This window comes from Aspergillus japonicus, assembly GCF_003184785.1.
Source record: "Aspergillus japonicus CBS 114.51 unplaced genomic scaffold BO86scaffold_26, whole genome shotgun sequence".
NCBI lineage: Eukaryota > Fungi > Ascomycota > Eurotiomycetes > Eurotiales > Aspergillaceae > Aspergillus > Aspergillus japonicus.
The window spans coordinates 239,690-264,279 of NW_020291663.1; the positions used below are offsets into that span (position 1 = coordinate 239,690).

The 24,590-nt window shown below is 54.5% G+C and overlaps 9 protein-coding genes across 9 annotated transcripts; 3 read left to right on the forward strand and 6 right to left on the reverse strand.

The window, feature by feature from the left end:
• Positions 1-314: 314 nt before the first annotated feature.
• Positions 315-1,357, forward strand: BO86DRAFT_430901 (1,4-beta-D-arabinoxylan arabinofuranohydrolase axhA; the record flags this gene model as incomplete). Its single annotated transcript, XM_025675738.1, has 1 exon — positions 315-1,357. The coding sequence occupies exon 1, from the start codon at positions 350-352 to the stop codon at positions 1,355-1,357; it is 1,008 nt and encodes a 335-aa protein (XP_025527412.1). The 5' UTR covers positions 315-349.
• Positions 1,358-2,166: 809 nt separating this feature from the next.
• On the forward strand, positions 2,167-3,065 carry BO86DRAFT_430903 (alpha/beta hydrolase; the record flags this gene model as incomplete). Its single annotated transcript, XM_025675739.1, has 2 exons — positions 2,167-2,589; positions 2,718-3,065. 2 exons carry the CDS (start codon positions 2,167-2,169, stop codon positions 3,063-3,065), a joined length of 771 nt encoding a protein of 256 aa, XP_025527413.1.
• Positions 3,066-3,408: 343 nt separating this feature from the next.
• Positions 3,409-4,824, reverse strand: BO86DRAFT_313595 (cytochrome P450; the record flags this gene model as incomplete). Its single annotated transcript, XM_025668014.1, has 1 exon — positions 3,409-4,824. The coding sequence occupies one exon, from the start codon at positions 4,822-4,824 to the stop codon at positions 3,409-3,411; it is 1,416 nt and encodes a 471-aa protein (XP_025527414.1).
• A 1,902-nt stretch (positions 4,825-6,726) lies between these two features.
• Positions 6,727-7,946, forward strand: BO86DRAFT_313646 (NAD(P)-binding protein; the record flags this gene model as incomplete). Its single annotated transcript, XM_025668016.1, has 4 exons — positions 6,727-6,822; positions 6,891-7,175; positions 7,233-7,574; positions 7,677-7,946. 4 exons carry the CDS (start codon positions 6,727-6,729, stop codon positions 7,944-7,946), a joined length of 993 nt encoding a protein of 330 aa, XP_025527415.1.
• A 258-nt stretch (positions 7,947-8,204) lies between these two features.
• BO86DRAFT_456473 (carbon-nitrogen hydrolase family protein) lies at positions 8,205-9,377 on the reverse strand (the record flags this gene model as incomplete). Its single annotated transcript, XM_025677167.1, has 3 exons — positions 8,205-8,545; positions 8,664-9,109; positions 9,199-9,377. 3 exons carry the CDS (start codon positions 9,375-9,377, stop codon positions 8,205-8,207), a joined length of 966 nt encoding a protein of 321 aa, XP_025527416.1.
• Positions 9,378-9,934: 557 nt separating this feature from the next.
• BO86DRAFT_313742 (Zn(II)2Cys6 transcription factor) lies at positions 9,935-12,253 on the reverse strand (the record flags this gene model as incomplete). Its single annotated transcript, XM_025668022.1, has 6 exons — positions 9,935-10,700; positions 10,765-10,926; positions 10,984-11,137; positions 11,202-11,944; positions 12,006-12,085; positions 12,185-12,253. The coding sequence occupies 6 exons, from the start codon at positions 12,251-12,253 to the stop codon at positions 9,935-9,937; spliced, it is 1,974 nt and encodes a 657-aa protein (XP_025527417.1).
• Positions 12,254-13,914: 1,661 nt separating this feature from the next.
• On the reverse strand, positions 13,915-15,761 carry BO86DRAFT_430918 (MFS transporter; the record flags this gene model as incomplete). The annotated part of the gene is made up of 3 exons (XM_025675741.1): positions 13,915-14,607; positions 14,680-15,363; positions 15,429-15,761. 3 exons carry the CDS (start codon positions 15,759-15,761, stop codon positions 13,915-13,917), a joined length of 1,710 nt encoding a protein of 569 aa, XP_025527418.1.
• Positions 15,762-16,610: 849 nt separating this feature from the next.
• On the reverse strand, positions 16,611-18,552 carry BO86DRAFT_313657 (GMC family oxidoreductase; the record flags this gene model as incomplete). Its single annotated transcript, XM_025668017.1, has 3 exons — positions 16,611-16,819; positions 16,905-18,125; positions 18,207-18,552. The coding sequence occupies 3 exons, from the start codon at positions 18,550-18,552 to the stop codon at positions 16,611-16,613; spliced, it is 1,776 nt and encodes a 591-aa protein (XP_025527419.1).
• A 2,479-nt stretch (positions 18,553-21,031) lies between these two features.
• Positions 21,032-22,685, reverse strand: BO86DRAFT_313754 (putative amino acid transporter (Mtr); the record flags this gene model as incomplete). The annotated part of the gene is made up of 5 exons (XM_025668023.1): positions 21,032-21,445; positions 21,499-21,890; positions 21,960-22,168; positions 22,266-22,468; positions 22,527-22,685. 5 exons carry the CDS (start codon positions 22,683-22,685, stop codon positions 21,032-21,034), a joined length of 1,377 nt encoding a protein of 458 aa, XP_025527420.1.
• Positions 22,686-24,590: the final 1,905 nt, after the last annotated feature.

Sequence of the window (24,590 nt, forward strand, 5' to 3'; positions counted from 1 at the left end):
TATGTTGAGAACCCGTTCTGATCAGGGCAATGGTCCGGTGGACAGCTGATTTTGGCTGATGGAGTTTAGGCGCCAGCGTGAGCTGGTAAATGCTGGATACCCGGTCCTGGTGAATCAGCATCAGACAATGAAGGAAATCAAGCACACTGTTTTATCCGAAACGTCTGGCTTGTCTAGCGAGGACATAACCAAGACGTTTTTCAGGCCACATTACTAATTTCCAGAGCCAGATTGCAAAGTATTTCAACAGTGGTGCTGCCCTCTATCTAGGACTTATCTTTTCTACTCCAAGCCTTTCATCACCAACTCATTCTCTCTTTCTCTCTGCTGCAGAGGAGACTCCGACAACATGAAATTCCTCAAAGCCAAAGCTGGTCTGCTGTCGTCTGGCATCTGCCTTCTCATCTCTGCTCCCTTTGCCTCCGCAAGCTGCCCTCTTCCTTCGACCTACTCCTGGACCTCAACCGGGGCTCTCGCAACCCCCAAGTCCGGTTGGACCAGCCTTAAGGACTTCACCGATGTCGTTTGGAATGGCAAGCACATTGTGTATGCATCCACCACCGATTCTAAAGGCAGCTACGGGTCGATGACCTTTAGCCCATTCTCCAACTGGGCGGACATGGCTCAGGCCAGCCAAATCGCCACGAGCTTCGGCGCCGTGGCTCCCACCCTGTTCTACTTCCAGCCCAAGAACATCTGGGTGCTCGCCACCCAGTGGGGGTCCAGTACTTTCACCTACCGCACCTCCACCGACCCCACCAACGTCAACAGCTGGTCGGCCGAGTACCCCCTATTCTCGGGCCAGCTCGCGAGCGGTGAAAGCTCCGGCACGGGCGCCATCGACCAGACCGTGATCGGTGACGCCACGCACATGTATCTCTTCTTCGCCGGCGACAACGGCAAGATCTACCGGGCCAGCATGCCCATCGGCAACTTCCCGGGCAACTTCGGCACGCAGTACGAGGTGGTGCTCAGTGGCGCCCGGAATGATATCTTCGAGGCGGTCCAAGTGTACACCGTCCAGGGCGGCCAGGGCCAGAGCAAGTACCTGATGATCGTCGAGGCGATCGGCTCGACTGGCCGTCGGTACTTCCGGTCCTTCACGGCCAGTAGTCTCGGCGGGACGTGGACGCCCCAGGCGGCGAGCGAGAACCAGCCCTTCGCGGGCAAGGCCAACAGTGGTGCCACCTGGACCCAGGACATTAGTCACGGCGACTTGGTGCGCAACAACCCGGATCAGACGATGACTGTCGATCCTTGTAACCTCCAGTTGCTCTATCAGGGCAAGGACCCCAATAGCAGCGGCGACTACAACACTCAGCCGTGGCGGCCGGGAGTGCTCACTCTGAAGCACTAATGTGGTTTGTTTGGATGGATGAGTGGATGAGTTGTTTGGGGTGGGGATGATGTGAGATTCGAGATGCTCCTATAGCCGAGGTCATGTGGCACGGAGATGCCCTAGTTAACTCCCTATGAATGCTCATCAAGCCCAACGATAAATACCTCTAGCAACCACAGAACCATTGATTCCTCTTGGATTTCGAGTAGTCATTAACATTTGCTAAGAGCTGTGACCTTGGTCTTTACAGTTGGGCATGTCCTCGACCGTAGCATGGAAACCTCCACTCCACCTCTCTTCATCTAAATTTACCAGCCTTGTTGTATTGTGACATATGACTACCTAGGCAGGATGGACAAGGGCTGACAGAGACCGCTCTCAAATTCTCGCTCACTCTAGTAACATGAGTGCACCAGGTACTAATCTGAGTTTTGGAACATTGATTGGAGTGCAGGCGAGAGATCATAAGCACTACGTTAGTAGGTATAGCAACCTAGTCCGCATCAGAGCTGGGATGAAGCAAGAATCCACGCTAAAATGAAGACGGCCACTTATATCATCGGACGAGTGCTCCACAACAAGCGGGAAATCGAATCAGAGTTAAGCCTGAGCGGGATTACCCGTTAATCTAACAGACATGGTGCGTGCACTACGCAGTCATCAATAAGCCAGTCATGCTAAGCTGACAACTTAGGGCATCGCCTCGATCACGAACAACAGCGTTACAAATCCCCCGTCCTCGCACTCTCAACTCGATTCGTCCCATCACAACTTCCGCTTCATCACTCGACTCTTTCCCAGTACACCCCAAACCCCCTAATCCAAGCATGTCCCCCAAGAAACCTATCTTCGTCCTCATCCCGGGCGCCTCGCAGAACCCCTCGCACTACGCCCACCTCCTCCACCTCCTCCAATCCGCCGGCCACGGCACCTTCACCGGCCTTCTCCCCAGCATCGGCGCCACCGACCCCATCACCGCCGCCGACGACGCCCACTACATCCGCCACCGCCTGCTCCTGCCCCTACTGGACGTCGCCCAGCAGGACGTCATCCTGATTAGCCACTCCTACAGCGGGATGCCCGCCAGCGCCGCCGCACGGGGACTCGGTCCCACCGACCGCGCTGCAGAGGGGAAGACCACCGCCGTGCTAGGCCAGATCTTCATCGCCAGCATCCTGCCCCGCGGCGGGGACGGGTCGAGTGTGATTGACGGGTTTGGGGGACGGTTGCCGCCTCATATCCAGTTTGATGTATATTCCCCGCCTTAGCCTTCCTCATCCCCACTAGCATGGTCCTCTGGCGTTGCCAATGGCTCAAGAAACATGTCTGCTTGTGATTTGCCCACCAGTAGACTAATATGTCTTTGTTTGTGCTCTAGGAAGAAGAGAACCTCCTCAAATGCGCCGACCCCACTCCCCCGCTCTTCTACGATGTCGAGCCCGTCCTCGCGGCCGCGGCGGCCCGCTCCTCCCTCAGTCAGGGGCATACTTCGTTTGCGAGCCCGTGTCCGGCGGCGAGCTGGGCGACGGAAGCGTTTCGCGGACGGGTCGCGTATGTCCATACCCTGCGGGACCGCGCGGTGCCGTATGAGGCGCAGCGGGCGATGATGGAGGCGACGGGGGTGGAGTGGGTGACCCGGGAGTTGGACACGGGGCATAGTCCGCAGATGTCGGCCGCGGAGGAGTTGGTGGGGGTGATTTTGGAGGTGGCTGGACTGTGGGTGTAGTGTTTGGAGAGCGTGGTAAGCTCGGGGCATGTCGGAGTTTGAGATCTGCTGGGTTGGGTCATTCTGACTTCTGGATGTTAATGTGAATTTCATGGGGCTTTTTTGGTTGTCTAGGGGGTGGAGATTGAGAACAGAATAAATACACTCGATTATAGAACCACTTGACTACGGACGTTACTCCCCTATATTTCCAACAATCCTGAGAACCTAATGTGGGAGGATTGTACCGTAGTGAGTGCTGCGAAAACATATATTCGCAGCCACGGGTCTCTTATGAATTGTTACATGACACATACATGGGCTTAGAAGTCAACTTAAGAAGGCTTTGCGTGTCAATACCAAGTCAAATTAGATGACCATCCATCATATTCTCCCATTCAGTTTCAATGACGGCTTGATGCAACCGACTCCGAGGGCGAAACTTGGCTTTGAAGGGCTGTGGCCGTGAGCTGATCCCCTGCGTCATAGCAAAGGGGTCCGGCGGCGCATTCCCCACATGTTGAATGTCAGAAGCCCACAGCATGCGCGAGATGACAAGATGCAATGAGCTACGAGCGAGATGCTCGCCCGGACAAAGCCTGCGCCCCAGCCCAAACGCGCAGGTCGGTAGATCGGGGTTCTTGATCCAGCTCTCCGGCAGGAAACTGTGCGGATCCTGGAAGACATGTTCATCGAACTCCAGTGACCAGTGATTTCGGATGACGGTCGCACCTTTCGGGATGCGATAGCCCATGTAATCGTCGTCCTGAATCGTGCAATGGTGTAGACCTCCTGGGACGACTGGCCGCCAGCGCAGCACCTCTTCCACAAACGCCTGGAGGTACGGCAGCCAAGGCATATCGTACAGTGTCGGCATGCGCTGACATCCTACTACTTGATCGAGTTCAGCCTGCGCGCGCTGCACAGCAGGTCGCTGCAGCACTGCCACCAGGACGAAGACCTCGAGCACAAAGGCCGTGGTGTTGCTGCCGGCCTCGTAGTTGACTCCGACAACGTGGGCCATTTCGTCGACGCTGAACATCGACTCGGGCCATCGGGTGCGGGCAAGGTCGCGGACGGTATGACTCCATGTCTTTGTTTCTGTCGTATGGAGTGCCCTCTGCATGTGGTAACTGAAGAATCGCGCCTGGCTCTCCTGCAGTCGGGCGGCGCGTTTTCTCCACGATGCCAGCCAATCCGGCAGATGGTCCAGGATAGGAAACGCCACTCCTGGCAAGCACACCTCGCCCAAGAGCTCGCGCATGATGCGATCGATCTCCCTCACCTCTGGCTCATCCCCCCTCTCTAGTCGACGCCCGTACGCCAGCGCGAAAGTCAACCTCGCGGCGAAGCGGTGAAATCGTCCCGCAAAGTCGTTGGTTGAGAGCAGCTCCCACAACAACTGCTTGCACTCGAGATCCTGGAGGTTGATGTAGTCGTTGCATTGGCGCTCGTTCAGGAGTGCATGGAGGAGGAGACGGTGCCGGCGCCACCGCGGACCATACGGTAGCGCCACGGCTAGAGAGTCGCTGCCGATGGCATCGGCAAAGTACGCGGGGCGAGAGCCGTAGATTGCTCCTCGTTGTTCGAAGAGCTCCTTTGCACATTGAAATGAACCGACGATGACCACGGGGTGGAAGCCCACCCAGACTGTGAAGATGGAACCGTATTGGTTGTGCCACGTACTTAGGGCTCGCCACGAATCCCGCCATGGGAATTGGTGGAGGTTTCCGATGATGGGGAGTGGCGGCGGCTCGGGTGGGTATTGATGTCGTTTCATGTTGAGTCGTACAAGAAGGTACAACGAACCCAGAACTGTTGTCGCGAGGAAGATAGTGATTTTTGTTTTGAATCAAAACACACCGTTGGCAGTATGAGGGCGCATTTGAGGTGCAGATATCGTAGTTATCGACTTCCGCGAGTCCGCCACTATTTGAACCTTGCGGTTCTGTGCCCAGCAATCCAACTCAGTCGACATGATGTCTTGCGCAAGAAACCTGGGAAAAGCCTCATGACTGGGATCCCCTACGTCAGATGCGTATTGTCAATGATGCACACAGTACTGGGGCCCCTTCTGTGTAGACCTGTTTGTGGAAAACCAAGCACAAGGTACAACTCAATCTGAGTGTTATTTCAAGAAATATATGGATCCACCGTTTATGCATACAGAACATACCTTCTGACTCTCCATACTCGAAAGCACTGATAGTGCCTATAGAATAGACTGTAGTGTGCACGGGTCGTGTCGTAATTGATCTACACCGTGATAAGGATTGAGCTATCTTGGCAGGAGTCTCGCTTTGAGTGCATAAGACTTGCTTCATTGTTACCCATCAGTTGGCTAGTAAGCTACAATACAGGAGAGAAATGATAGGTATGGGGACCTTGGTCAAACTTGTTATTGTGATCCAGAGCCTGCAGACTAGAAGTCAATCATCCAAGAACTGAGCCACGAGCCGGTCACACCAGAAGGTCATAGAGTCATGGAAGCCAAGGTTACAGAGAGCCTTGCTGTTCAAGCGACGAAGTCGACATATAAAGCTACCTGGCGTGCCTTCTTCATGGCATATCATCCTCCCATGATTAAAAACATCACTACTGCTAGAATGCCTTCCACCACCCATCTACCTGACCAGAATATATTCACCCCGCCTTATGATGATCCTCCCGATCCGGAGACAATCCGAATCAGCTACCTGCGAGCTCGAAACATCACAAGATACTATAGTAAGCCATACTTCAATTGCAGCCGTTCTCCCGCACTGACTCTCACACTACCTCAGAGTTCGAGCCAAAGGATGTTCGTGGTTTGTAGAGCACTGCGGGCTGTCGCGTGAGGCGCAGCTGGACCAGGAGCGGCGGGCGCTGGATGCGCTGGAGCCCAGGGTTGAGGAGTTATTGGACGGGCTGGGGGTGCAGTGGTTTTGCACCGTGCCGATTCTCTCGGAGGAGCACATGGAACGGTTTGTGGCGGGGTTGTCGGCTTTTGGGAGGCCGGAAACAGCGAGAGGGGGAGTCGCCTGTGATGTGGTCGTACCTTTCCCTTCGTTTGTTTCTCCAGTAAATGAAGAAAGATAATTTGATTCTGGGATGGATACGATTGTTAGATTGCAGGGGCAGAGCAAGGTGTGTTCGTTGAAGTATGAAGCCGAATCTACATCGCAGCATGGATGCTAACCCTAATCGTCGGTCCTGACGCTAGCTCTCTCCTTTCAAAATCGCTCGATCAAGTGACGGAAGAGCAGTCAATCAAATCACTCATCTTGCGTAACTTTCGAAATAATTCCCTCGTATGCGAGCAACAAATTTGTAACTGGATTACAAAGCACAAAGAAGCGCGAAGACCAGCTATAGAAGAGGATTCCATGCTGTGGGCCGCGGAAGATGTTTTCCGCCATGCACTCCCAAACCGAAGACCCTGGACCCACATAACCTCACAAGGATGACCATCTTCTTCAAACGATTATGTGGATCTAGAAAAGCTTCTACAGGTCAATATTTGTCAGCACCGACAGGTTTCGCTGACCATTCCTGGTTCAATGATTGCCAGTATGCTAACTCAAGATATATTCGTCACCGCTATGTCGCTCAGATCAACGACGTACTCCCAGGCCATAAATGCGCTCGCATCTTCCAGAAAGCAAGTCACATCCAGTCGACGAACAACACCCTTGCGAGCAAAATGTCTACCACCATCCGAGTTGCCATAGTCGGAGCCAGCGGCGAGACGGGCCAATCCATCGTGAACGCGCTTCTAAGCTCGTCCACCCCCAAATTTGTGCGACCATCCAGCGGACCCCCATCCATCGCGCTCCCACCCTCCCTCTAAGAACCATCGTGTGACAGGAAATCACCGCCCTGACCAGACCGCAATCCCTCCACAAACCCACCAACCTCGCCCTCCAAGCCCGGGGCGTCAACATCGTCCCCGCGGACCTCCGCGGCCCCGCAGCGCCCCTCATCGACCTCCTCCAGGGCATCGACGTCGTCATCTCAGCCATCCACTTCGACGCACTAGCGGACGAAATCCCCCTCGCCGACGCCGCCAAAGCCGCAGGCGTCCAGCGCTTCGTGCAATCCGCGCTGATGATCGTCATCCCGCCGAGGGGGGTGGTGGATTTCCGCGAGAAGGTGCGCGAGCCTCACCCCAACCACAATCCGATGAAATACTAACCCCCCGGCAAAAAGAAAGAAGAAAACCTGCACCACATCCAAAAACTCCGCCTCCCGTACACCTACATCGACGCCGGCTGGTGGCACCAACTAACCCTCCCGCGCCTGCCGTCCGGCCGCGTCGACCATCTCCTGCCTCGCCCTCCCGCGGCCCATCCAAGCCTCCCGCTGGGATTGGACGGGAACGTGCCGACGGCGCTGGCGGATCTGCGGGACGTGGGGCGCTACGTCGCGCGGATTATCGCCGACCCTCGGACGGTGAATAAGCGGGTGCATGTGTATAATGAGGTGTACACGCTGAATCGGGTGTATGAGGTGGTGGAGCGGGTGAGTGGGGAGAGGCTGGGCCGGAGATTTGTGAGTTTCTTTTTTGTTTTTTTTTTTTTTTTTTCTCTTGCCTTGTTAGCAAAACACACCTCTGGGATGGGGATTGGGATAGCTAATACTTGATGACAAAAGGTATCGGAGGCGCAGGCGCGTGCGGCCGTGGACGACGCGCGGACGCAGCTGTCCCTCACCCCTGGCGATCCTACGGCCTTGCTGGCGCATGTCGCGGCCCAGTTGTTTTATTCTTGGGCCATCAGGGGGGATAATACTCCTGAGTATGCACGGTACCTGGGGTACGTGAGTGGGAAGGATTTGTATCCGGATTTTGAGTATGTTTCTTTTGAGGAGTATGTCACTGAAGCGATCAGAGGGGAGGGGAAGGGGGTTTATCAGGATAGGTGAGGGTGTGGCTAATGGCTACATGCCTTAGTTCTTGAATGTTGCCAGCAAAAGGAAATATAGACGTAGAGACGGAGGCAGAATGAGAGCTCAACCCTCGCATAGGGTAGAGGCGAGAAAAGCAGAGCGGAAGTAGGAATCTATACAGGATACATGCAAAGCCTGGAGAATAAAAGCAAGACTGTATTACAGTACAGTACATAATCTTGACCACCACTCCTCCCCACCCCATCAAGATCCACCGCTACTCCCTTACATGAGCTACTCCCTTACATGACGCCCATCCCGCGGCCCCACCCCCAACCACAGCAGATCCGGCCGACTGTAATGCCCACAGACATCGACAAAGGCCCTCGTCCGGTGAATGGGCCCATCCAGGTCCAGGTCCGCGTAGATGATCCCCTCCTCCGTGCTGGGGATGGGCGCCGACAGCAGCCGGCCATCGGGCCCGAAGATGGCTGAGCTGCCGCCTCCGGGGGTACTCATGATGCTCCCCGTGGCGGTCTGCATCTTGTCGATCCCGGCCTGGCTGAGGACGGCGGTAGTATGCAGCACGTAGGACTGAGACTCGATGGCGTAGGTGCGGGCGAGGGCGATGGTTCCTGCATTTGATTCGTGGTGTTAGTTATGCGAGCTTGTGAAGTATCCAAAAACCGATCCAGGGAGAATCAGTACGAATGAGAATGGAGAGGGGCGGATTGCGGGGGGAAGGAGAAATACCCTCGCGCGACATGGAGTACAAACACTCCTCTTGATCATCCGCGTCGAACAGCGGCGGCCAGGCGGCGACGTGGATCTGCTCGCGCTGCGCATACGTGTGGTACTTGAGGAGGGGTTGGATGTGCTCCCAGCACGAGAGGGCGCCCACGCGCCCGGCGGCGGTGGTGTCGACCACGCTGTTGAGGCAGTCGCCGAACGAGTCGCCGAAGATGGTCCGTTCCATGTGCGTGGCCTTGATCTTCTTGCGCAGGGTCAGAATCTTCCCGTCCGAGTCGATGATCGCCTGCGCGATGTACAGGGAGTGGTGGATGTGCTCCGAGAACCCCAGCACCACGGCGATCTTGTGCTCCGCGGCGCAGCGCTGGATCGTCGCCATCTGCGGGGAGTCGACTTTCAAGGAATTTTGGATGTACAGAGATGAAAGGCTCATGTCGACGGGGCGGGACCTTTGCGGATTTGCAGGAGTGCTTGTGTCAGGTTGAGTGCCAATTTGTTTGCAGGGCTTGGGGAGGGCAGGGCGAAGGGCTTGTCTTACCAGATCCAAGCGGGATAGCCCGGGATCCAGCATTCGGGGAAGCTGATCAATTGCGCGCCGTTTTTGGCGGCTTCAGCAATGAGAGTACATGTCTTCGCGACTGTTGCGTCAAGATCCAGCCACACTGGTTCGGCTTGGGTGACGGCGACGCGGACTGTTGAGGCGGCAGGGGCGCGCATTGTGAGATTGTTGTGGTGCTGGATTTCTGGATGTTTGGGTAGAGCAGGGGAGACTCAAAGCCTTCCGCGCTGGAACAATTGAGTATCCTCGCTTATAAGAATCATGCAGCGCAATCGGAGGAGTGACCGTGATAACATTGATTAATCAATTATTGTGACAGTTGCACCGTCGCAGTCGGATAGTTGTTATCAGATTCACGTTATCTTGGGGAAGTTATCGAGGCGGAATTTATCTTCCGCCGCTTTACCCCGCCCGCATCTCGGCGAACTGTCAGACTACTTCGGTCTTGCAGCTGATGTATTAAAATGACTTCTTGGCTCCATCAATACGATTAAGTACCTGCAAGAGAATAGATATACACCATTCCGTAGGCGGATATGCTCCTCAATTCCAGACTTGGATCCCTCGATGTGTTGGAGCGGGCTGAGAACTTGAAAGTATACCTGACGTAGGGCTTTAGCTTCGTCTGAAAGAAATGTTGTATGATAGAAAACCCATCAAGTCGGATATGTCTCAGTGCAACGAGTCGAAGACTGAAGTTTAATTGAGAATAATGCTATGCTGCTTCCCCGAAAGAATTCTGCTGGTAGTCTGTCATGTCCAAGAAGTCGAGGCCGGCCTCGTGGAGGATGTCGGTAAATATGCTGCCGGTCTTGGTTTCTTCACTGTCTAATAGAGTGTCCTCCTCCTCATGAGTCTCCTCCATGGGCAGCCATCCTGACTCAAGCTGCTCCTCTTCTGAGACCTCCCCTCTCGGATCAGAACAGGCAGGAAAACCGTGCTGCAAGGGCAAGGCCGCCATGACCTGCCATCGGCGCGCTAGCTCTCGCAGGAGACGAATCGCGCGCCTCGCTTTGATCCACCGCTGCTGCATGACCCACAGGGCCTGGAAACACACCCGGAACTGCGCAATCGACGCGCTTCGGAGGCCTTGATGCGTCGAGGTCGCATTGCAGAGGTGCGTCACGGCGGCTGTGAGCACACTATGAACCACGAATGGGGGCATGTGGTCGAGCGGTGCGACCTTGCGGTACTCGCGGAGGAGTCGCACGATCGACGCCGCAGCGGTGGACATGGCCCGAATGCATAGCTGATACATGCTGCTTTGCTGGGTGGCTTCTTTGAGATACGGCCGGTGGATGAGGATGTGCGACATGTGGTACGAGATGTGGAGGTAGATGATGGAGGGCAGGACTACCTGACTCCGGCCCAGCCGCATTCGAGCGTCTATCTGCCGTCGAAAGGCGTACAGCTTCTCCCGCGCATCAAGCAGGATACGCGACTTCTCGGCGCTGCTTAGGCTGGTAAATTCGAACGAGTAGCTAGATGTTCAGCAGAAATGAGTGGGCATTCTAAGCTCATCCTGGTTCTAGACCGAGAACGTACATTCTATCCATATGTTGATCATGGATGAACCACAGGCGACATTGATGGTCAAAGGCTAGCTCGTCTAGAGAAGGTGCGGAACCAACGGTGCTGATAAAGGACTGGGTCTTGATCCGCCTCCATGGGAGCATGCAATTGCGTCCCAGAAGAGATGTCGCGATTCTGTCTCGGTGGCATCAGTTTGTAAAGCTTTCCATCGCAGGCTTGCCTCTCACGTACCGATCCATGAACACTGACGACCAGAGCGCTCTCAGCCGGATGTGATGAGTATCCGGCTCTTGGTGTACATTGACGGGCTCGGAATTAAACACCACAATCTCTTGCGTCATGCTCACCGGTAGGCCTAAGTGTAGCGCCATGCTCGCACACATTGCTTTCCAGGTCATAGTTTGTTAGACGCGACAGCCCCGCGAGTTATCGAATTAAAGAGCACTCACAGTTGTACATCCATGCCATGTTGTGTTCCTCCATTCCTAGCTCCCGCCAGCACATGATAGATAAAGCCTGTACGGTAGACACACTCGGCGATTCCCGACAGTGCTGCATGACCATGGCATCAACCACGGCTGCAGCCTCCTCGCCAACTGCCCTGCTCTTGGCGTCATCCGCGTGGAGTGCGCCAGCTGCCAAGGCAGCGGTCTTGATTAGTGTGAGGTCTGCATTTAGGTGACTGCCGTGCAGCTTCTTCAGGGTCTCAGTGTCGATGAATTGCTGAATGGGGTTAACGTATTGGGTGAACAAATCGAGTAGGTAACTTTTAGTATCTCGTATGTCCGTCCGACCAGAGCCAAAGGAATCTTCTTTAGGACCTGAGCCAGTGAGGCTCGTAGGAGGCGTATGCTTCTGTCCACCCATGCCCATATCCTCCCGATGGGCGACAGGGAAACAGAAATTCCCTGACGGCCCAATGAAAGCTTCCTCTCCATTGCTTTCGATACTCATACGCCAGATCAAGGCGCTGACGTCTTCAATCGCAGTGGCCATGCTGTCCGGCATCGCAGAGGTAACAGCAGCAGGACTTGCAGCATCGTCGTCAACATTCGCACAAGCCTGGTTTCGTTCCGGTGGAACGTCCTCAGTGAACGAGACGGCATCGACGGGTTGGGATCGGTGCAGCGCATCATTGAGCATTGCGATCTGATCTTCTAGGCCCCTCACGTAGTCTGCATCAAACCTGCGCCTGTCATGGTTCAAAAACTTGTTAAATTCGGGGCCGGAGACTGTTGAAGGGGAGTGCAGACCTATTGCGCTTCTCGGCATTGTACTGGCAAGCTGCGCGCTTGGCTATACACAGGGAGCAAGCGGGGCGCATCCCATCACACTAGTAAGAGCTTGCCAGTCAGCCTGATGCGACTGGTCACTTGTGACTCATTCATCAAGAGGAGATTTCGTTGGTACGGAGGCCGATTAGGTGCTTTACCTTGCGCTTCCGTCTGCGGCAGGTTTCACAGGCCACCGAGACGCGAGAGTTCGAGCTATTGGAGTCCATCGCGTGGCATTCAGCGCAGCTCAGGCATTGAGGTGGGAGCTTCTTCGACTCTTCCTCTCTCAACGGAGACGCGTACAGTGGAGAAGAGGCGGAGGTAATGTAGCAGTGACGGTTCGTTTGTATACAGAGAGAGGGAAGAGGAGTGATAAGCGATGCTGGAATCACGTAAGGCGATTCGATAAGGGAGCAAGTGCGGCCTGAGCCATGGGGCATCAAGACTACTCCACTTGCAGAATTCTGCCGGGCGGTGGGATGTGACTGCTTCTTGCCCTAGGTATGTGCTTCATCTCTTCAAGTCATCGTTCCTCACATTTGCACACCAAAGGAGAAATACCTTGCTTGGAATACTAATCTATATCTACCTCCACACAATGAGCTTGATTCCCGCTATACAGTACAGATGCAAATCATATGGGACCATATTGAATTCTGGACGCATTAGTCCGTGTCTTATGCTTCTCAAGCTCTTGATCACTTCATGAAGCAATTTTTGCGGGCTTCTCGTACCTTACCAAGGCTATATAGATCTGGCAGGCAGTTAGTGCGGCGCTACTAGATAGCAACAAGCCTAGCGTATGACGAGCTCATAATCCTCGATGCTTAACCATTAGTCTACGGGAAATGAACACTAGTCCCGTTGTTGCTAGAACTACTGTAGTCAGCGATATTCGATGTTCAACGACACAGGCAACGAAACTCCATCGCTCGGACAACCTGCGTCTTATTTATCCTCAGGACTTCCGCCACCACCGAGACTCACTCATTACATGCACTCAGTCGAAGTTTCAATGGTTATCAAGTTACAGCACAAGCCTGAGGTAATTTGGGAGGCGTTAGCCGTCCTCCAAGTCCCTCGGGACCTGTCCATCTTGCCCGACGGTACCAAGATCACCTATACACTCCAAGCATTCAGCAAGAGCAGCGAGCATGCCACCTCATCAATCTGAATCGCGAAAGCGGGCAAGGAGAACAGCAGTCACAAGGTGATCGCTCGCCTCTTCCACGACGACCAGGTCCAATAGACTCCGAGTGGAGCAACCATCGCCTTCAAGTCAGATCGCCACCTGCCGGGCACCAGCTTTGCCATATACGTGTTGCCGGTCGACGAGGGCGGCCAGGCATACTCCATCACACCAGTGGACTGGGACAAGCCCATTGTGACCTCTAAACGAAGGCCACCGGCGCGATGATTGCACACACCAGCGCAGATGAGAAGACACCCGAACAGGTGGCACGGGAGAAAGCGAAAGACGATCCGACAGTTTCGGGGGAAGACGACGGGGAATACCTCCGCCTGAGGATCGTTGACGCATCAACCCGGCAAACCACAACCCTTGTCGCAGGCCGTCGTCATATACATGAGGTTTCCTGGACCCCGGAGGCCCAGCGAATCTGCTTGTGGCGCACCAGGGGTCCCGATATCAGCCCGCAATCATCGTCATGAATATCCCTCCACATTCACTCATCTGTCTACGAATGAAGGAGGGAGAGGTATGAATCCTATCCCTCGAGGAGATCTGTTTCTCTACACCCCTTCTCGCAACCAGTAACGTGGCCTAGTTCTAGCTACCATTCATCTAACTCAACACTAACGACTCAAACGTAGATACAAACCCACCACCCCAAGCCCCCAACCCAACTGCCCACCTAAAAAAAACCCCTCAAATATCATGCCTCGCAAACCGACTCGCCAACCTCAACCTCCTCCCAAACCTCAACAGCACAAACGGATACGGCACAAACAACACAGCCAAACACCCCAGCAGCGTACACGCCCACCCGACCCCCAAATTCCGAAACATGGCCGTCGCGAACAGCGGAAACGCCGCCCCGAAGCTCGACCGCATAAAGTCGTTGCCCGCCAGCACCGACGCTGCATACTTGGGGTACGCGTGCGCCTCGTACGTGAAGATGCTGTTGAAGATCAGACACCCGCCGACGGCGAACAGCCCCGACGCCAGGATGGGCACGATCCAGGGCACGCTCGCGAAGTTGCCGGTCCAGCCAAACCAAAATAGCGAGATGGCCAGACAGACGGCGCCGACGCAGGCGGAGGGCAGCTGGGCTTCGGGCGGGAGGTTGCCGTTGCGGTCGAGGTAGCGGATCTGGTGGTGGGCTTTCCAGTAGAAGTAGCCCGGGATCGCGAGGCAGATTGTGCCGACCAGGATGCCGAGGAAGGCGAGGCCGTTTTGGCCGGCGTTGAAGCCGTGCAGGTCTTCGAAAATGATGGGGAAGGCTTCGAACCAGATGTAGAGGATTCCGTAGATTAATGAGATGTAGAGGTTAAGGAGGAAGACGATGGGCTCGAGGAAGCTGAGTTGGAAGGGGCGGATTAGGGCTTCGAAGAGGAGGTCCTGTTTCGGCCGAGGATTAGAGACCTTGATGCGACTGTTTTTTTTTTTTGAGCTCAGAGGGGAGAAACGCACCTTCTTGCTCACACTCCGTAACTCCAGCTCCGACTCCGACACACAATTCGCATCCCCGGTGATCTTGCGCACCCGCGCCGCCCGCCGATACAGGATATTCGGCGCGTACGTCTCCGGCAGACCCACGAACAGCACCACCAAAGTAAAACCCGACACCCACATCAGCGGCCAGATCGTCCAGGTCCACCCCTTCGCGGCGGCCGCAAACCCGCCGACTAGTGGCCCTAAGACCGGGGCCGAGATGGCGAAACACCCCCACACGGCGATCATGTAGTCGCGGGCCCGCGGGCTCCAGATATCGCCCATGGAGGCGCCGCCCGTGGCGAGCGCGGGCGACCCGAAAAACCCGGTCAGGAACCGGAAGGCGAGGAACATGCCCAGGTTGCGGGCGTAGATGACGCCGAAGTTGAAGAAGACGAAGACCACCAGCGTCAGCACGTAGGTGGGGCTGCGGCCCACGGCGGGCAGCTCGGACAGCGGGGACAGCAGCATCGGGCCCACTCCATACCCCAGCACGAAGAGCGTGAGCCCGAGGGTGGCAGCTACGCTGCTGATGCCGAAGTGCTGCGCTGCCGAGGGGATTCCCGGCGAGTAGATGGCGGAGCCGATGTAGATGGCGAAGGTGAGGAGCCAGATCTGGGAGCTCACGAGGAGCTTTTTCGGGATGCTCCAGTTTTGGGGGTTCTGTTCGTGTCAGTCAGAAGGTGATGACATATCAAGGGGGAAATTGATGTATGAAAGCTGCTTACCTCGGGGTCATCCGGTCCCCAAGTGATGATGGTAGGGTTGCCGCCCTGGGCCGATGAGGGTAATGCAGGGGCGGAGGTGGCGGTGGACGTCCTTCTGCCCACCCGAGACGCCTGCGACATCACCGTATACAACCCATAGGCTTCGAGATCTTCTTCGTAGCTATCATAGTCCGAGCCCGATATCTCGGATTGCTCGGGTTTGATCTCCTCCAGGGCTTTGACGTAGGTGGTCCAGCGGGACGGATCTTCTTCCTCGGGGAAGCGCAGGAGGCGGCCGCCGCTGAACAGACGCACCAGCTTGCCAATGCCAGTGTCGCGGATCGTTTCGATCATGGCGATTCTCAGTCTAGGCCGTTTAGGTACTGATTCTGTACTGCAGGTTCGCGACCGGGGGAGGTAGACATCCGTGTTATAAAGTCTGGTTGAGTTTCGATCCCATATCCGTAAAGCCGGGCGTATATCCGCATGACGTTGCCGAAACTCATTGTATCCGTCGGATGGGCGGTCATGACATCAATGCACCACAGCGGCGGTATCTAGATCCTCGTTTAAGCTTTTCGACGCTCGATCTGGATTGTCACGCTCGGTCCAAGCGGGTTTTTTTTTCTCGTCGTTGAGGGTGAGGGACAGTCCTGGCCACCCCCTTAGTCATATTTTGTCTTCGTAGTACTCGGAACGACCCAAAGTCTGATGATAAAATATCTCTTAGCGAGTGGCGATGAGAATTGCATTTGTGAAACAGTCTCCTATCTATCTTCTTCTGTATAACTGAAATCCGTGTTGTCGTCAAGGCGAAGTATAGAGGAAGCATCGGTGTAGAGATCCCAAACACTGTTCATAGACTACGCACCCAGAATGTCTATCCACACTACCACAAAATTCGAGATAGCACGTGATTGGGACGAGAATGATCTATACATTGATATCTAACAATAATTGAAACTCGAAAGAAGAAGAAAAAGTCTATCGATCTATCTGCAATGCTTTTCTTGTCCGGCAGGGTCAAAGGCAACCAACCCTCCTCTCTATCTATTTATACATTTGTCCGATGCTTCGAACGATATCAATAACATGCCAGACAACACGAACGGGAACTGCAGCTTGATGCTTCACACATCTTGCGGTTTCGAGGGCTTCAAAATGATTTGGCGATCTCGACCACGCACTACGCACCTTCCCAGTCTAGTAGCTTGCCTTGATGAGGTCGGAAGCCCTCTCAGCAACAGCATACAGAGTGCTGGTCAAGTGCCCGCAGAGCTGGAAGGGGAGGACGGAGGCATCGACCACGCGGAGGTTGCGGGTGCCGTAGACCTTGAGATCGGGGCTGACGACGCCGCCCTTCTCGCGGGGCAGCATGCTGTTCGTGCCGACGGGGTGGTAGTTGGTTCGGTCTGATTTCATAGTAAAGTTAGCGGTGATGCTGCAGGGGATGCTTATCGCTGTTCAAAAGACGGGGGGGGAGTAGGGAAACCTTACAGGTCGACTCGATCCACTTGGTCCACGTCGCGCTGGATGCATTGGCCGGAAGCACCTCGAGGCCCGGGGAGACCTCCTCGCCCACCAGCCCGCTCAGCGGAGCCGTGGCCAGCGCCTTGCGGATGTACTGCGCCACCGTGATCTGCGCCTCGGCGTCCTGGGCGAACATGAAGTAGTTGGGGTTGATGGCCGGGAGGTCGGAGGCGTTCGCGGACTGGATGTGGACGCTGCCGCGGGAGAACGGGAGTAGGGGCCAGTACTCGATGGCGAACGACTGCCCGCTGGGGGAGAAGACGACCTCCGTGTAGGGCACCTGGTCCTCGAAGATCAGGTCGTACTGGCGCCCGAACGCCTCCAGGAGGTTGGCGGCCTGGACAGCCGCGTGCGAGGCGTTGGCGACGGTCTGGGCGTAGCTGGCGAGCTGCGACTTGACATAGGTGGCCAGGGCCGTGGCGTTGTCCTCGCCGTAAAGCTGGTTCACCGAGGGCAGGACGGAGAAGGTGGCCAGGCCGGTCAGCGTGTCGACGCCGTCCCAGGTGAGGGCGTTGTTGGTCTGGTCCTGCAGGTTCTCGCCGACGGTGGGCAGGTTGACCTTGACGGGGATGTTGTGCTTGCTGAGAAGGGCCGGGTTGCCCACGCCCGACAGCTCGAGGATGGCGGGCGAGCGCAGCGCACCGGCCGACAGGATGACCTCCTTGTCGGCGTAAATCGTTTGCGTGCCGTATTCGTTGGTGATCTCGACGCCCACGGCAACGGCCTCCTCGCCTTGGGTGTGGTTGGCCCAGATGACCCTGTTCGCGCGCGTGTTGGAGATGATCTTCAAGTTCGAGCGGGCTTCGTAGGGCCAGTAGTAGGCGCGGGCGGCGTCTTCGCGAACGTTCATCTCCCGGTCCAGGGTGTCAGGGTGGACGGTGAATCCGACCATCTGGCCTCCCTCCGAGTCTGAGTTGTACTCAACGCCCAGCTCCGCAAAGGTCTGTTCCAGGACGGAGAAGACGCTGCTGTTGGTCATGGAGGTGGGCCAGCCGACCTTCAGAGGGCCGTGCAGGCCATGATAGCTGGCGTTGTAACTGGCTCCATGGGCAATCTGGTCCTTGGTGGGCACCTGGAAGCCCTCCGACTTTTTGTAGTATTGCAACAGGGTCTCCCAGTTCCAACCCTCGTTTCCGAACTTTTCCCAGAGATCGATCTGCACGTCCTGGGCCCGAGTATAGGACATTCCTAGGCGAGGGAGTTGGTCAGTACATAACGTTGTTCCTGTTCTTCTTGACTTGTGTCAGTTTTGAAGAAGATAGAACCTACCATTGATGGTGCTAGTGCCACCCAGAGCCTTTCCCGCACGAATGGTTTGCTGCAGGCCTCCTGCGTAGGTTTGGTTCTCAGTCTGGTAGGCCCAGTCGACCTGGGTTCCGAATGCGGTGCTGTAGCCCATAACATTCGACACGTTGAAGTTGTTCAAGGCGGACTCGCCGGCTTCGATGACCGCCACCGTGACATTGCTCATCTCCGAGAGGCGGTTGGCCACCACCAAGCCACTGGTGCCACCACCGACAATGACAAAATCATAGTGAGCGGGCAAGCCAGCATGGCTTTTGGCGGCTGCGCCGCCTAGCGAGAAAGCCGCAAGAGCAACAGAGGGAAGAAGCATCCTGGCGGTAGATTGAAGTAATGATAGACACACAGCACGATCAGATGTCAAGGTCTGCACGTCTCTTTATACACGAACCCCCAAGACCAATTACGTGCCTAACATGCACAAAGCACCTTATCGAACTCATCTGCAGGCACCACCTCCGAAATGCCATCCTGCACGCTTGGTAAGACTGACCATTTGCTGAATCAAGCCTTAACAACCTCAACCGCACGGGACGCCCCGTATAAGAGTGGAGCCTGGGCATGATACCTAGCCAATCTAACGTCTGCTGCCGTGATTGCTCATCCTGACAGACTGAGTTACGAATTCCTTAGTCAAAGATTAATCACTCAGGGTCTCCGGGCCAAGACGGGATGCCGGTGTGAATCCGGCACGGCATGCCGATTTCTCGGGCACTCACAAGACCCACCACGCATATACACATCACACACATGATTTACTAGAATCAATATTTAATCAACCTAGTAAACACACTGGTTCAAAGCATAGATAGAACTCCGTATACTATTTAGCTCCGTTGGGGCAATACATAAGTCTAGAACAGCTTAACAAGTATAGTAGCGAGCGGTTTATGCCACTTGCATATTCTTTTTCCATAGTACCCGTAACGGAGCAGGAACAGTACTGTATGTACTTTCGCTGGAAAAGTCCCTCACACGGAAACGGGGGGGGTGCGCTTTATTTCAATTTTCTTTTCTAGTCTTCTGGAAGAAGGTAAATCTCAGAAAGCATCAAATCTAAACTAGACCCCACTTCCTGGTCATGATAGACCTATCCTCTTGACAACAGAGTACCACAGCAATACACAAGGATGGCAGACCACGTAAAGTATAAGACAATCTGAGAATTCCTTAAATAATCTGACATGTGTATTCAGCGATGCTCTCTGAAACATCAAGTTTCGGCCTGACCAGTCCGGAAAACACCGGATAAAATAGATTGGTAAGGTAGTGCGTAGGGGAGTGAGGGCTCTAGAAACCGGCTTAGCCAATCCTCCCTCTCCTTTTTGTTCTTCCTTGTTGGTTTTCGGTGGAACTGGGACAAAGAAGATTCTCGAACAGTGCAATCCTCCGGAGTGGACGGCGCTATCGCGTACATTTAGACATTACGATATCGGATCGGAGCGTCCTTGCGTACCATGCTGATCGGTAAATAGCTATGGTCTCCAGGGGGGGGGGGGCTAGCCCCAAGCAGCATCTTTCTGCAGAGGTATATGTATCCTAGCAGGAGTTCCACTTCGGTCCCTCGATGCAATCCACTTTTATCACCACGTATCGCTTCTTGAGCTTCAGTATGCCTGTCCACGTGGTTGCCGAGTTCCGCTTGAAAGAGTGTTTCCTTGGTGCCTCACTGTAGTAAGAAAATGGCCCACGATAGACCGTTATAGCCGTCGCCATTTCGGTCAAGAAGGCGACGGTCCAGGCTCTCGTGCGCATTGCGCGAACGGTGGAGGACTTCGGGGGCAAGAGATGTGATATACCACCACTCCATGCCCCTCTTCGTTGGCCCACGATAGCTGCGAGGTTGTGTCTGCCCGGCCATCCCGCCAAGTTAATACCATCGCTAAGCAGGAGAGATTGGTGAGCGAGGGGAACAGCTAACTGATGACTTTGTTCTATATAAGGCTTTAACTATCAATATGAATCTTCATTTTAAACTGGTTTGATTTTCCTAGGTACCTTATATGTGTATAGCTGTCTTGATTGAACCAGAAACGATAAATTCGGACACAACGGTGAGATTATACTCTACTAAGGATGGCTTAAGACGGTGAGTTTCTTGGTCCTATTGTCGGTAAACTTGTCAAAAAGACCTTTATAATCTTATAAACAGGAACTATGTCGTGATTTCTTGCTAAACATTATTTTGTTCTGTTGATCGAGTATTATTTGCAGCTAGATAGTTAGAAGAAGCAGAGGCTTCCATATAAACAGTCATGCAGGAAAGGTTCCATATAGGTAACAACACTGGCCCGCAGATAGGTAGTTTATGTTCGGAATGGTAGTGCAGACGTGCTACCATACAGCTCATGAGAACCTTCGAGATCTAATCAATTGAGACTACCTAGGTGCATTCCAGCGTGCTCGACCACAGGTTTGTCTGCCACGGCCCGAAGCATCAGGCTCTCAGCTGCTTGAGCGATGATTGAGTGATTGTCGGGTGACTTCCTGGCCGTCCTGACACACCCTGGCGCACTCTAATCTAGCTGCAAAGAAAGCGGTCGTGACCCCTATTACCGCTGCCCATGAGCATACCACTTCACGGCCAACCCGGAGTGCGAAGGACTAAGTAATTGGGCTGAGTGGAAGAACAAGGAGTCAAACGCAAGCGAAAAAGACTCGACCGAGTCCATGTATGTACAAACGCAACTCTATCCGGGTGTCCGGAAGTCAAAGGGACGATCCTACATATCCCTCCACCACTTGAATACGCTAGCAGCCTGAGTAGTGAATTCATCCTTATCAGAGAAGGATCAGGAGTTGGAATTATCCGCGCAAGTCCAAGGTTTTGTGCCACCGTCCGCTCTCAGGGAGTCAATGATGCTGACGATCGACCCGTAGGTGCCGGCCACGGTCATGAAACAGCCGACCACGATGATCAACCCACTCCAGGTGGCCAAGAGCATCCATCTCCCGCTGCGGCTGCGCGAGTGCCAATTGTCGTAGAACCACATACATCCCGTCGGCTGGTATGCGAGGAAGGTCCCCAGCAGTGCACCGATGAGCGAGACGAGATCATTGAAGAACGGGATGCCGCTGGCAATCAGGTACGCAATGATGGACGCTCCCAGGGTGCACGCGAGCCAGGTACACCAGTGAACCACGGAGTTCGAGGTGAGGTGCCTCGAACCACGAAGGAGACGAACGAAGATGTACTTGCTTGGTAGCTAGGGTTTCTGTTAGTGGCACGAGTCCGAGCCACGGCGTGGATCCGACTCACATGTAGCACAATGGTGGTGGAAGCCAGGAGACCTGGCAATGCAATCCCATAGGCTATTTTCTTGATGAGCGGGCCCGCGGACCCGAGGGCGGGCGAGGAGACGTAGGAGCCACAGTAGTAGTACACCACTATCCCAACCACCAGATAGAGAACGGTGGAGCAGGTCTGACTGACAACCAGTGCGCGAGTGAAAAAGCGGGGGTCGCGCATCTCGGCGGCGAGTTGGAAATAGGCCGGCGTGGCGGAGCAGGCGAAAATCAGGGAGGAGACGGCCGATACCCCATCAGTAAATGAGGGCGAGTTGGTCACTCTGTAGTCCGAGGTCCAAGGGCCAACCTGGGGCGCCAAAGAAGGCCGGTCCTGAATGCCGACGCTGATGGTCACCAGAAGAACTCAAGGAACGGTCAGTATGTGATACAGTACAAGTCCCAGGGGAGGGGTAAACTCCGGGTTCGACTCACCTGCGACGAGAATGCAGGCCAATCCTAGCCATGCTAACCAACTAATCTTGCCCAGGGTGCGAATGCTGGCTAAGAAGAATCCAGCAATAGCAGCGACCACGACAAAGATCGCGGTGCAGGCTCCGTGGGAGGAAACCGCGTTTAAACCTATGCTGACGCCGAGGATCCCAGATCCAGCAACGAAGATCCAATCTTGGTCACAGTCAGTCCTCAACCAGCTGGTCCGCTAGACAATGGATGACCTTACATAGGCAGAATGCAACAGCAAAGACCTCGCGGCCAACCGGCCCAAACATCAAGCCGCACGCATCGTCCATCCCGTAGACCTCGCGATGGTTGAGCTTAAAAACACCCACTACATAGCTGGTCCAGGTAGCGATTCCAGCGACCACACAGAGGATTATGGCTCCCGGAACAAGGCCAAGTGTGTCGAATACTGCGGGGATGGAGAGAACCCCCAGGCCAATCTGGGTTTTCAGCATCAAGGCAACGGTCCCAAGCCATCCCACCTAACCACGTTCAATTCAGTGAGTGAGCTTCAGGAGGTCTTGTTCTGACGGAACTCACGCTACGATAATTGGGTCCACCCTCAGTCACTTCACCAAAAACGGCATCATGGGTACTGCTCACGTGTTTGAGCACACTGCCTTCCTGCAGCGCTTCGTGGGCGGCCGCAGGATCAAATGATTCAATGTCATCTGGAGTCCTGATTTTCTTCTCGGCCATGGTCGAGATATTCTTTTGAAAGATAGATGAGTTCTGGTAAGGACAAAATGGTCAATGCTCGCACATTCCGAATTGATGACCCTACAGTACATCAACGGAAGGTAGTGGGAAGTATCCGACGTCTCTTATAGATGAGCTTGCCCCGCGGGGGCATGGTCCACAGTCCATGATAAGGCCCACCTGGCTAAGAGCTAGCCACCCCACAACCGGGATTGGAGCAGATAACCCGGCTGGGTGTTATCGCAGAGGGCAGCCCGAGCCTCCGCAAATCCTGACTAAAGATAAACCGAAACCTTTTCGCGATTGCCTGCTTCGTTGTCTGTCTCTGAATATCTGACCGTTCCCTATCACCGGGCCCCGTTTACGTGGCAACCAAGTCGAGTCCAGCCTCTTGCCAGCTGCCAGGACTAAATCCTTCGTCGGCTCCTGCATGTCACGCCTCATGGAGAAGGCGCCGAAAACACAGATACCGCAGAGGATGTGCTGAAGATGTGCTGGATTGGGAGAGTATCGTGTATTACGTCGATGTAATCTATCTACGAGGTCCTATGCGTTCAGAAACGTGGTGCATTCCTGGCTTTCACTGGGATTGGCATTTAGTCATTCATGCCTACCAACTAAAAGACTTTGAAATTCAATCATCCTCATAGGTTGCCTGTTGCTCAGAGGGGCCCCTTCTACCCCTACATCCCTTCCCGCCACAGCCACCAGAGTATGCCATAGTGATGCGACCAATTTGATCTCAACCTCTGCGTCGAAGGGCAAGCACGCGACACGACCAGACGTACGACACCAACAGTCCAATTCGGTCATTCTTCGCATGGACCCGACTACTCGATATCCTACCAGGTTCACAGCATGGGTAAAGACCTGACCATATAATTCACCTTGGCACAATGAGCCATGCTGGGGGGGAAAATGGTGACGTTGACCACTTTGCCCATGCCACTTCCGCCGGCGATCAAGACCTGCTCAAGGTTTCCCAGGGCTTGCTTGCCCCCTTTCTGTTTTCTTGCTAGGAGGGGTATGCAATTTCCTCGTGTGCGGCTGGGGTGGCTGAAAACCCAAACTGGATGGATGACCTTTGACTTACCGTCCAGTCTGAGGCGTCGCCACCGACAAACTCCAGAACAGTATCCCATCCCGTTGGAGATGAGGTCCTGTGGCATCAACCGGCTTGGGGCGAAGCATCCTGGCTGACCACCGCACCATCCAAGGAGGACATATTTCCGGTTGGCGGTGATCTACAGACTTTTGGTTCGTTGTCGCGCGAAGAACTCTTTATATGGCAAAAAGAAAAAGCAAAATCATGCATTGCAAGAGAAAGAAATTCGTCCCAAGTTGATTCCGGTGAGAGCTGGCTAGATACCTCCATCGGTTCTTCGTTTGGGGGGCCGTGGATTGTGTTGTGTGGTGGATGTGGAGAGGGGGCAAGCTACAGCGAGACAATTCCGATTGCGATGCGTATGGCGGAAGATGGTCACGGCAATGACCCAGTAACAGCTCTGGCAACATGATAAGTTCTAGGAAGTTTCCGCTGTTACAAACCTCCTGTATTTGGGGCCATCGAATGGGTTAAGGTTGGGACTGGGGAACGTTGAAGAGGAGGTCAGCCACTTGCGTGATGACGATTATCAAGACTGATCGATCAATTGGTTTCAAAAATGGCCATGCTACTGCTATGGAGGACTAGTAAATTCCCAAAGACAACTTGTACACGAGTCTCTACGAGTCAGTCAAGGGAATTCATTCTTACGGAAGGGTTTGACCCACTCGCTTGTGGGGGACGCTGTGGGGCAACCCGATATCATGGATTCATAGATGGATTCATAGATGGGAAGGTCACAGCGTGAACAGGACTCAACCTAATCAATCAGAGGTGGGGGAAATAGATCGGCTGGGAAC